Here is a 12,391-nt window from a genome sequence, read left to right on the forward strand (position 1 = left end):
ACAAATGACAAAACACAACTTTCTTGTGTCCTATACTCATAATTACCTTGTTGTTATTATCTCCTTCTTAGCTTTCACATAGGTTGTGGCCTATGTTGCTGTGTGACCAACATGCACAACCCTCTGCCTAATGTGTTTTTTTCACTATCTCTGCCTTTTTTCAGGGCAATTTTTTATAGATAGATCTTCTGCTTTTACTCTATATTTTACCAATTTAGTGAAGCAAAGCTGAGATAGATTTAAAGTTTCTCACCTCCTTGTTGTCTCTAATGAATACAGCTCTCTTACCTTTAATTTTCTTTTTGGGCACCAAAGAAGGGGTCAAAAATAGGGAGAGAAAGTGAGCCATAGTATTTAAAACCAGCAAAAGAATGCATCTCTTCAATCACTTTGTCCAGTTTCCTCCTTGTGTATATTGTTTTATCTAATCTCCATAGGTAGAATAAGTGTGGGTAGTTATTACTCCATTGCACTGATGCACTGTAATAGGTTTAGACATTCTCCTGCACCAAAGTCTGTCTGAGGTTTTGAAAATAACTATTTTTTCCCATTACTTACAGATTAGGATACTGAATCAGTGTCTTCATAAATCCCTAAATGGCAACCATACCCTTATACAACTTCTTACCTATTTTGACTATGTTCAATTTCTTGGAAGTTATGTTCTTTCCTCCAAGTTTCACATGTATTTCGCTGTCTCCAATTAGTAAGAATTTCTTTGTCTTAATGAAATACATCTCATGCAGTTTATCAAAAGTCAGGCATTTTACATTCAAAAGGGCTCCGCTGTAGAAACAAAAGGTGAATCCATCTTAAATCAAGTCAGAGTCTCTGTATACAATAGAGTAGCATTACATGGATATTTTAATTGTGTGACTTCAACTCTGTCCATAGGTATGTGGATGCATAGATGCTTATGAGAGAGAGAGAGAGAGAGAGAGAATTAAATAATGTGGCTTCTTGCTATTGTCATACCTAGTGATATACTGAATCTGAAACAGTCAAAGCATGTTCATGAAAAAGATGGAAAACTCCTATTTTTAAATGATCAATCATTGAAAAACAAATACTTGTTTAGGTGAGAAGGTAATTGCTCTTTTTGATATCCTGCAGAAATAAATTGAGAAAATAAAACCTGTAAAGAAATATTGCCCCCAGAAAACTTAAAGGAAATGATACAATAGTCTAAAGAATTGTATACATAAAACCAAACATACTTAATGGGTAATTTAGGGATTTTCAAAGGTAATTTGACTGTGCTCCACTTTTACCTATCAACAGACTTTAAAATCAACCCTTCTTCCCATGTTCCCTAGCTTAACACACAGTAGCCATGCTCTAGGAATTGAACTCTGTCACTTCCTCTTCCCAATTCAGATCAGACTTTCAGGAAACTAAGGAAGAGAGATTGTTGCCTCCTGTACACCTAACATCAAAATCTCCACATTGAGGCACTGGGGTGCTCAATCAGTTAAATGTCTGCCATTGGCTTAGGTCATGATCCCGGGGTCCTGGGATTGAGCCCTGTATTGGGCTCCCTGTTCAGCCTGGAATCTGCTTTTTCCTCTCCCTCTGCCTCTCCCCCCACTCGTGCACACACACACACTCTCTCTCAAATAAATAAATAAATAAATAAAAGATATTTTTTAAAAAGTTCCACATTGTACTTGTTAAATAAAAAGTATACGTTTGAGTTCCAGTAATAGCAGAACAACTTATGTCATACTAGTCCTCTAATATGTAACTATTATAAACCTTAAACAAGCTATTTTTTGGGGGGGAAATCCTATTTAAAAGCTTTAGAGAGTAACCAAAAGTATGCAGACATGAGAGGGAAATTAATCCTTTAAAAAGAGGTGGATGGTATCCTTGTTTCTGCTTTTTCAGTAATAGCAGAACAACTTATGTCATATTAGCCCTCTAATATGTAACTATTATAAACCTTAGACTAACTATTTTTTGGGAAATTCTATTTAAAAGCTTTAGAGAGTAACCAAAAGTATCCAGACATGAGAGGGAAATTAATCCTTTAAAAAGAGGTGGTTGGTATCCTTGTTTCTGCTTTTTTTTTTAAATTTGTTTGATGGCAATCCTCAGGTCACACTGTGATAGACATCTAGAATATAATGGAAAGCCACAATTTTATTTTCTTGAGAAGTTAGAGGACTTGTCTGCATGGCTGGATATTTTTTTTTTTTTAAAGATTTATTTATTTGACAGGCAGAGATCACAAGTAGGCAGAGAAGCAGGTAGAAAGAGAGGAAAGGAAGCAGGCTCCCTGCTGAGCAGGGAGCCCGATGTGGGGCTCGATCCCAGGACCCTGGGATCATGACCTGAGCCGAAAGCAGAGGCTTTAACCCACTGAGCCACCCAGGTGCCCCGTGGCTGGATATTTTTAATGGGGATGTATGACACCAGATCTGCATATAAATTTTGCTCATATCAGTATATGTCCCATTATTGTCAAGTGTGGGAGAGACTCTAAGAAAAACATGGGTTAGCGCTAGCTAGCTGGCTCTAGAAAGTACTGAAATGAGATTTTAGGTGCTGTCTCAAAATAAAAGAGAATTTGAAGATTAATCTAGTCCTGTTTACCTACTAACAGAGGTAAACCTAACATACAGCAGAGGAACTTAACAGAATCCAGAAAATCTGTTACCAATGTCTTTCATACATTCAAAAGCTACTAAAATTGATGAAAAAAAAAATGAGACCCATAGTCAAGACAAAAAGCAGTCAATGTAAAGCAGTCACTCTAAAGTGACCAGATGTAGGAATTAGCAGAAAAGGACCTTAAAGCAGCTTTTGTAAATATGTTCAAGGGCTAAACAAAGAATATGGCCATAATGATTGAATAGATGTGTAATGTTTATGGAGCAGTGGAAATTGTAAAAGAAAACCAGATGAAAATACTGTAATGAACAAGTAAATCCAAAATTTGTAAAAACGCACTGAGAGTATTGGATGGGCTTAACAACAGATTGAAGACAGCAGAGGAAAGGGTCAGTGAACTTGAAGCCAGAGCAATGACAAGTTTTCAGTCTGAAATAACAGAAATGGTCAGTGACCTTAGGGTAATATCAAGGGATAAATAAATATGTAATTAGAATTCCAGAACAAGAAAAGATACTAGGATGGAAAAGAAAACATAAAAAATAATGGCTGCAAATTTTCCAAATGTAACAAAAATGTCTATTTTCAGGTTTAAGAAACTCAGCAAATCCAAGCAGGATCAATCCAAAAGAAACCACACCTAGGCACATCACAGTTGAATGGCTGAAAAACAAAGGCAAATAGAAAATTTTGAAAGTACCTAGAGAAAAATATCACTTCTGATCAAAAACTATGGGAACTGAAGACCCTGGAATAATACCTTTAAAACTCTGGAAGAGAGAAAAAAAAATATGTCCACCTTGAAATCTCACATGCACAAAATAGTCTTCAATAATTAAAGTCAAGTAAAGATATTTCCAGATAAATAAAAATTGAGATAATTTGCATTAACTTCTTTAGACCAGAAGGCATTGATACCATAAGGGATTGCAGATCTATAGGAGACAACTAGGTGTACCAGAAAGGCTATACTTTGGTAAATATAAAAGACAATATATATATTTCTTTCTTTTAAATTATTTAAAGCTAAATGATTGCTTAAAACAAATATTATAACATTATTGTGGCATTTATAATGTATGGTAGATGTAAAAATATATAACAGTGCATAAGATAGGATGCAATAAGTGGAAGTATATTGATGTATCATTACAAGTTTCTTAGATTTCATATATGAAATAGTACAATATTAACTCTAAGTAAACTATGATAAGGTTGAATATTGTTAACTATTAGAGCAATCACTATGAAAAAGATATTGCCCAAAAGTACAAATAAGGAAGAAATTGAGTATCTCAATAGTTCTATTTCTTTCAGAGGAATTACATTTATTATCAACAAACTTCCAAAATAAGAAAACTCTATGCCAGATACTTCTATGTTGGTGACTTCTAGCAAATATTTAAGAAACATGCTAAGAAAAGCATGAGTTAGCAATAGCTAGATGGCTCTAGAAAGAACAGAACTGAAAACTGAGAACTGTGCCAATTCTACAGAAATTACTCTGGAAAATAGAGTAGAAACAGACTCTATCCAATTTATTTTATGAAGTTAGTTCAACTCTTGTACCAAAAGCTGGCAAAAATATCACAGAGAAGAAATTTATAGATAAATGTCCCCCTAGAATGTATATCGAAATTTCCTCAAGAAAATATTAACACATTGATGTTACTACTATGAGAAAGTAGGTCACATCCCAGGAAATCCAGTCAAGTTCAGCAATCAAATATGAATCATACAATTCACCATATTACCAGGACAAAAGTCATACATAATCTAATTATCTTAAGTAATGCAGATAGACATATGACAAAATTCAACATCCACCTATAATAAAAACTTTCAGCAATTAAAAGAAGAACATACCTTAACCTGATAAAGGAAATTTATAGAGTCTAGAGTTACTATCATATTTAATGGTGAAATTGTGAATGTTTCTCCTGTTGATAAGGACAAAACAGGAATAACCACTTTCACCACTTTTATTTATCAGAATACTAGAGGTTCTAGCCAGTGCGTAAGGCAAGAGGAAAAAGCAAACAAGAAGACACCCAATGTGAAAAGGAAGAAAAACACCTTTCTTTGCAGACAGCATTATATAGATTCTCCAACACAATTACAGGAACTAGTAGAGTGAATTCTTCAGGGTCAGAATATAAAAGACAATTTTATTTCTATAAGCTAGTATCAAACAATTAGAAAATATATTTTAAAAACAACTCCATTTATGATAACAATAAACATAAAATGCTTAGAGATAAAATTAATAAAGGATATTCAAGACCTTTGCAATGGACATTATAAAACATTCTCAGAGCTATTAAAGGAGATCTAAATAAATGGAATGGCATATTCATGGATTAACAAATTTAGTAGTGAGAAGATAGCAAATTCCACCAATGTAACATATATAATATTAATCAAAATCTCAGCAGGATTTAAAAGAAAAAAAAACAAGCTGATTCTAAAATTTATGTGGAGATATAAAGAGCTCAGAATACTCAAAACAACATTGAAAAAGTAGAGCAAATATGGAAGATTCAGAGCAGATGATTTTGAATTTACTATAAATCTATGATAATCAGGCCATTGTGCCCATTGGGGCACATGGATGGCTCAGTGTTTTCAGTGTCTGCCTTTGGCTCTGGTCATGATCCCAGGGTCCTGAGATCAAGCCCCGAACTGGGTTCCCCACTCAGTTAGAAATCTGTTTGTCTCTCTTCCTCTGCACGCTGCTCATGTGCACATTCTCTCTGTCTTTCTCAAAGATAAATAAATAAAATGTTAAAAAAAAGAATCAATAAGTTGATCACCAGAAAGTGTAGAGTTCAGAAATAGACTTGCACATAGAAGTTTAACTGATTTTCAATACAAGTGCCTTATCAGTTTGATAGGAAATAGAAAATCTTTTCAGCAGACTGTCCTGAAACAACTGAATAAATATATGGAAGATATGAACCATAATCTCATGAAAAATCAATTAGATATGAATTATAGACCTCAATTTAAAGTTCAAACTATAAAATATCTAGGAGAAAACACAAGAAAATATCTTTCTGATTTTGGGAGTGGACAAAAATAGTATTGACACACACAAAAATTAAACATAAAAGAGAAAAAAAAGACATATTGGACTTTCATCAAAATGAAAGCTTCTTCTTCATTGAAATACACCATTAAGAAAATGAAATGATAAGTTACACACTGGCAGAAAATAGTTGTAATCCATATATCTGACAAAGGAATTATATCCAGAAAATACAAAGAATTCATACCTACCAACAATAAAAGGATAAATAACTCTGTAAAAAAGACAAATGGCTTTAGCAGACACCTGTCACAAGAAAACATACAAATGGCCAGCAACTACTCAGAAAGATGGTCAACATTATTTGTTATTTGAAGAAGGTAAAGAAAAATCACGAGATACTGTTTTCAAAGCCACATGTTGGAGACGATGTGTAGCTCTCACATTTTGTTGGTTGATGAGTAGAATGGTATAACCAGTTTGGAAAACTGCTGTACAGTTTTCTACAAAGTTAAACACACACCCACCCTATGATTCAGCAATTCCACTATGGTTTTTACCACAGAGAAATGAAAGTGTGCGTTAACAAACACATCTGTAAAACAATTTAGTAGCAGCTTAAAAAAATAATAGTCTCAAATTTGAAAAATCTTCAGTGTCCATCAAGAGGAGAAAGGATTCAAATCTTGTGATGTATTCATGCAGTGGAATTAATAGCAGTTGAAAAGATGAGCTCTGATACATACATCAACATGGGTAATTCTTGAAAACATTTTGTTGTGTGAGAGAATTCATATAGAAAAGTGTAAACAGTGTGTCATTCCATTTATAAGAACTGTTGGAAACTGGCAAAACCAGGGGGTAATAGATTGTTCACATGGGATGAACGGCTGAAAGGGGACAGGAGGCATTCTTCTAAGGTGAAAGAAATGTTCCATATTAAAGAAGGAAGCAAAATATGTATTCTCATTATAAAAATAATTAAACAATGAAGAATAAAAATAAAAGTACTCATTTCTCTTCCTTCCTCAACCCTCAATTTAATGTCCCTCTCCTGTGATAAACATGGTTACCAATTTTTTTTTCTACATGCACTTCTAGCCAAATAGCCCTGAATAGAGGTATAGCTGGCTCAAATTTGAAGTGGGGATAGTGGCAGAAAAATAAAGGCTTTGTACAGATTTGCTTACAGGGAAAGAATTCTTCTAAATAACAAGTGATTTTTAAAAAAGATCATAGAGAATATCTTCTAAAAAGGTCCTTTACTATCTACAATCCAGAATGTGTTGGTTTTCTTTGGGAAACTGGATGTGGGTGTACTTAGCATGTGCTCAAGTGAGCCCTCTCTGGGATTGTTCCTGGACTCTGAGCAGAAAGAACAGGTTTGTGGCTTGAGATGAGGTGGGCATTGGGTTAAAATCTGCGAAGGATGCCTCAGCTTTAGGGGCAGAGTCTCCCAGCTCTGGGTTGCTCTGATCTTTGAGTGACTGGTTATGCTTCTGCATTCAGACAAAGATAGAGATGTTTGAAGAAATTTTAAGTTTATTAATTGGCTAAATATATTTACTTGTGGCACCTTCCTTAAAATTGTCCCACCCCCAATTATAGTTTTTTTGTTGTTATATTTTAAAGTATGCAATTGTTTTGGCTTTAAGTGTGTGTATGTGTGTGTGTGTGTGTGTGTGTGTGTGTGTGTGCATGTTGGACTTTCTAGAGAGCGTATCCTTCATTGAGGTTTTTCCCCTTGGAGTAGAGTAAATATCAAAAGCAAATTTTTAAGTTAGGCCAGATGGATACCAGGGGATAAACTTGGGATGAGTGTCACATGGAAAGTTCTGAAGATGGCAATACATCATAATTAGATGAATAAGGATAGAAGGGGAGAATTGGAGTAGTATTGCATTTCTGAATTTTAGGTAAGACATGATGTGGAGAAATTAGAAAGATAATAGCTTTTAGTTCAGTCATCAAGTTTAGAATATATTTGTAGGTAAAGCATGGTAGAATATTCAATTATAAATCCTTAACAAGAAGCAAGTTCTTGGTATTGTTGGAAGTTTAAGAAGAACCTAAAATGATATTCTTGGTTCATTCCCACCTTTCGGAGAATGAGATTAATAAGCAATGAAATAGAAAGGATCATCATATGGTTGGCTTGTGAGCCTTGGCATCCTTTTAAGTGTCTGAATTCCAGGATCCACTCTATATGGAGGGGAGGCCATGCTAGGAGCTAAGAAAACCCAGTGGCCTACAGTGGACAACCTCACTTTGTGCCAGTGGCCCTGGCCTCAAGTGATTAGAGGAAACTTAGTGTCTTCCCCATGATTAGTTAAACTCAAGTCAATCCAACTGAATTTCAAATAACTTAACTAGGTTAAAATAATCTACTTGGTTGCTAAGTGTTTATTGCTAAGATTAGACATATTCTAGAACTACACTGTTCAACACAATAGCCACTACTTGGTATGTGGTTATTGAACCTTGGAAATATGGCTAGTCCAAACTGTGATGTGCTCTATGAAATACACAACAGATTTTGAAGGTTTAGCATGCAAAAAAGAGTGTAAAATATCTCATTAATATTTTTATATTGATTGCATGTTGAAATTATATTTTGTATATATTAACTTAAATAAAATATATTATTAAATTAAATATATTATTATATTAAATATGTTAATGTAAATTAAATTAATTTCACCTATTTATTTTTCTTTTTTTTAAATGTGGCTACTAGAAAATTTAGAATTACATATATGGCTCAGATGTGTGTGGATTGCACTGTATTTCTGTCAGATAGAGCCATTTTAGGGTATTTTATGGGGAGAAAAAAAGCATTATAATTATCCAATGTTAAAATTAAACACAGAAACCAAACTTGAATATTCTCTGGGCAGACAAAATAAGTTAGTCATGTAAGTAAATGTTTTAGCTTATTTTGTAAGACAAGCAAGATTAACTTAACCTGGGTGACTTCTTGCTTATGTTTCTGACAATCATAAGCAAAACTTAAATTGTTTGCCAAAATTGATAGGAGGTAACCACTAACCAATTTCCATTCAGTTAAGAAAATTCTAACATTATAGCCAATCACTGTAAAGAATAAACCTTCATCGCCTTCACACTATGTAAGTTGCTTTATAACAATCTATCTCCAAGCTTCATTCCATATTTTAGTTTAAGTGCTCCTGGTTTGTAAACTTTTTGGTACATGCACAATAAACTTTCAGAAATTACTACTTCAGTGATTTGCTGGCTTTACTTCTGTTTTTTGTTTGTTTTATTTGTTTGTTTCGTTGTTGTTGATGTACTTTTGACCTCAGGCTAACAAATTTGGGCCTGTAGGACCTTCCCGGGGACCTCAACCCTAAGCCACTCACAAAAACCCTCTGTTTCTGAAAACAGAAACTGTTGGGAAAACCATAGTGCCTGCCTCTCTACCCTGTCTCCAGCTTCCTAAATTTCCTGCAATCATGTCTGACTTATCTGGATAAATGCATTTCTCCTGAGGGGGGCAGACAGGTATCTCCATGGAAATATTAAAAACAGAAACAAAAGCAAACTGTAGCTTTTATTCCTCATTTGGCCTTGAAAGAAAGAATCAATCTCAAAAATATCTAACAACTTTGACAGTTAGTATGGTTTACTGAAAAAAGACTAAATTAATTACCTGACAGATATTGCTAGGTAATTCTAGAGGTAGATTTGACAGGGTGCCCGAGTCACAGGTGGTAAATGATGAAACCAAGAGTGACGTATGTGAAGTGATATCTGTAGGGGGCAACTGGGAGTGAATGTGGTGCCCCCAAGAATGTGGGAATAAAGGAAATCAGTTGTCTTCTGAAAGCTGACTGTAGAACTTACACAAACAGCTAAAAAGCAGGGTTCCCAATTCAAGTGCCTATGGTATCTATAAGAGTGGGCCTAACTCCTGAACTGAGATTTAAATGTCCACCCACAGAAGCAGCTGGAATTCTACTTTGTACTTGTGCTGTATGGGCCCACTATTATCAAACCTGATTTTTAAAGAGATAAACTAGATGTTTAAGTGCTGGCAGCTAATCCTAAAAAAATTAATACGCACTTTAAAGTCTGAACCAAATAACCTTCATCTTAAAATGAACAAACTCCTTTGTTTTACTTTGTATTTACTGAACAAACTTTTGATCACATTTTTAATGAAAATCAGTCTACACTGAGAATTAAGTGCCACTTACAGGTACTGACCATATGCCCAATGCAAGGTAGTTGTTCTGATCAGAGAGCTTAAGTAACTCCTTGGTCACAGAGCTCCGTAAGGGTTGCTATTGGGATTCTAGCCTAGGTGACTGTTTTTGGTGCCTCTGTTTTGTCATTCTAGGTACCTGCAAACTGGTTAATGTTTTGGTGAATGAAAAATTTTCAGATCACCCAGTAAGAGTGGATTTATACTGCTATACACCCTACTGGCCTGCTCTGTTTCTCTTCTTCCCCAAGACCAAGTCTCATAGGTCCTGAGTCCAGTATGAATATCTGGGTATCTATAATAATTGTTATCTACCACTGTGAAATCATCAAATGGCATGCTAGTAATCTAATCCTATGATTTTGGCTAATCCAAGTACATTCCTGAGTGGCGGATCCTCTCACTGAACACTAACTAATTTAGTTTCTAACACTGGAATATTGATGGCCAGATCAGACAGGTGGTAAAGTCACCTAGGAAAATGCCCCTAGTAAACTGGGAAATAATACCTGGTTTCTATCAACAATCTGAACTGTGTAAAGACCTCATCAGAAAGCACATTTTTGAGTCATTTCCAATTTCTTCTTTATTAACATGTTAAAGGAATGGAAAGTTCCAATAAATCTAGTTTCACTGGAAAAGCAACCTAGCCTATCAAGCAAATATAGCACACCAGGTGACTTTGGTTTGAGAAACAATGTCCCTGCTGGGCCTAGGAATTGCATGAAAATCCCTGTCAACATAGATCTTTATAAAAACAGCTGCTCTCCAGGAGCACCTTAACCTCCTCATATTTGTTTCACACTGCGAAACATGTCTTAAGACAATCCCTTTCCCAATGGAAATATCTAAATCCAATTGAAAACCCCCAACAGAAGCTGCTGACAGATTACAATATGACAGGAAAAAAAAATCAAGAAATTTGAAAAAGGAAGTGGGCAAGTTTTTCAGGTGGGCAAGGAAGTGGTGTGAGGAAAAGTGGCCAGAAAGGCCATTTCAGCCTCCCAAGGAGAAACTACGCTAGCACGACAGTCCACCAAAGAGCTGAGTGGAAAACCCAAAGTCAAACCTCTGTTGAGGGGGTTTTGTCCATAAAAATGAGTGGATGGTTTGAATGAGTTGTTTGGCTGTGTTGGTATAATCTAGTTGCAGTAGAGATTCTGGACATTGAAAGTTGCTGTTCTTCTGACGATTTATTTCTGGAAAGTGTGTTAGAGAAGCCAACCTACAGAGGCAGAGTGAGAATGCACTATGGAATTCAAGTCCAAGACCATCCTTCTCCAATGACTCCATCAGGAAGCACTGCATAAGCACATGCAGGAAAGCTCCTGTAATTTAATGTAACACATGTGATTTAGGGCTTGTCTAGACTTTGTATTAGAGGGGCTTGGCTGAATGTCTACTGAGTTTAAGAAGCCCTCTTTTCCGACTGGTGGATCTTGACTTACTTTTTTTTCTAAGACACTAATTAGGTCATCTGATATGAATTTGGAGATAACCCTAAATTAGAATTTCACATTGGAGTATTTTTTTCAGGTCATCAGGGAGAGTAACCCTCAGCAACAAAAGATGGTTTGTGGAGGGAGAAGAAAGCTCCTTGAGCTCTTCACCAAACTTTCAAACCAGAGAGAGACTTTCTCTTTTCCCTTGCCTTTTCTCTGAGACCTCATGAATCCAAGAGCTGGGTTTTCCTGCGGATTTTTGGAAAATTGATACTGAGGGTATCATGCGAAGTGAAACTATGTCAAGAGAGTAGAAGTTAGGTCTGTACTCAGATTTTGTTATTTTAATGCTCTTTTCCCATTACTTATTATATACTGGATGTGTCTTCTAATTAAATTGTTAAAGTATTAAATTATTTGATCATCCAAACCTCCTTATGAGTTAGTGTATTTCATTAACAGGTGAAGAAACTGAGGCATAGATGAGTTACATAACTTGCTTTAGGTTAAAAAGCCAAGTCCATGCAGTATTGGGATCAGAAACCAGGTAACTGTGCTCCAGGGTGCAACAAAGCACTAGACTGTCTCGCATTGGACAAAGAAATCTGGGGAAGGAGTGTCCTAGGAAGGCAAGATTTAAACTCTGCCATGAAGTCAGGATTGTGAGGTCTCCAAGCTCCATCCCATCAGTTTGCTGTAGCAGCAAGGCCTGACAGAAGAACCTGTGAGAGCATCTCTGCTGGAGTCTTTTGGTGAAGAACAGGGAGTTTCAGGAAGTTTTTGGAATCTATTTGACTTTAGTACTTGAGAATTAGGCCCCATACTCCCTCCCTTGCTAAGTAGCACATGAAACGAGAGGCAGGATTTCTAGGCACCTCACCATATTTCAAGTTCCAGATTGGTGATATTGACATCGGGGTCATCAAAAGCACAGGTCAGCAAGTGCTGGGTTCCATCCACTTCCAACTGACTGTAGCAAGAGAATGAATAGTCATCCAGTTCGGCATCTTCAAACTCTCCTGGGCAAGAACAAATCTGCAGCTGTTAATGAAGCAAATGAGTGCCTCCTTTTGAAATCTGGAG

General features: G+C 35.7%; 1 protein-coding gene across 5 annotated transcripts in view; it reads right to left on the minus strand.

Annotated features, from left to right (window-relative positions):
- The window catches only part of IL7R (interleukin 7 receptor), a 38,941-nt gene that overhangs the window by 18,927 nt on the left and 7,623 nt on the right, over positions 1 to 12,391 (minus strand). For 4 of the 5 annotated variants that reach the window (XM_046000444.1, XM_046000442.1, XM_046000440.1 and 1 more), the window contains 2 exons: positions 12,189 to 12,327; positions 629 to 786 (listed from right to left, as the gene is read on the minus strand). In XM_046000444.1, coding sequence (XP_045856400.1) covers positions 629 to 786; positions 12,189 to 12,327 — 297 coding nt within the window. Of the gene's footprint in view, positions 1 to 628; positions 787 to 12,188; positions 12,350 to 12,391 lie in introns of all 5 variants that reach the window. The other variant, XM_046000443.1, reaches the window with a different exon arrangement.

Source organism: Meles meles, chromosome 3, assembly GCF_922984935.1.
Source record: "Meles meles chromosome 3, mMelMel3.1 paternal haplotype, whole genome shotgun sequence".
In the NCBI taxonomy this organism is placed as follows: domain Eukaryota; kingdom Metazoa; phylum Chordata; class Mammalia; order Carnivora; family Mustelidae; genus Meles; species Meles meles.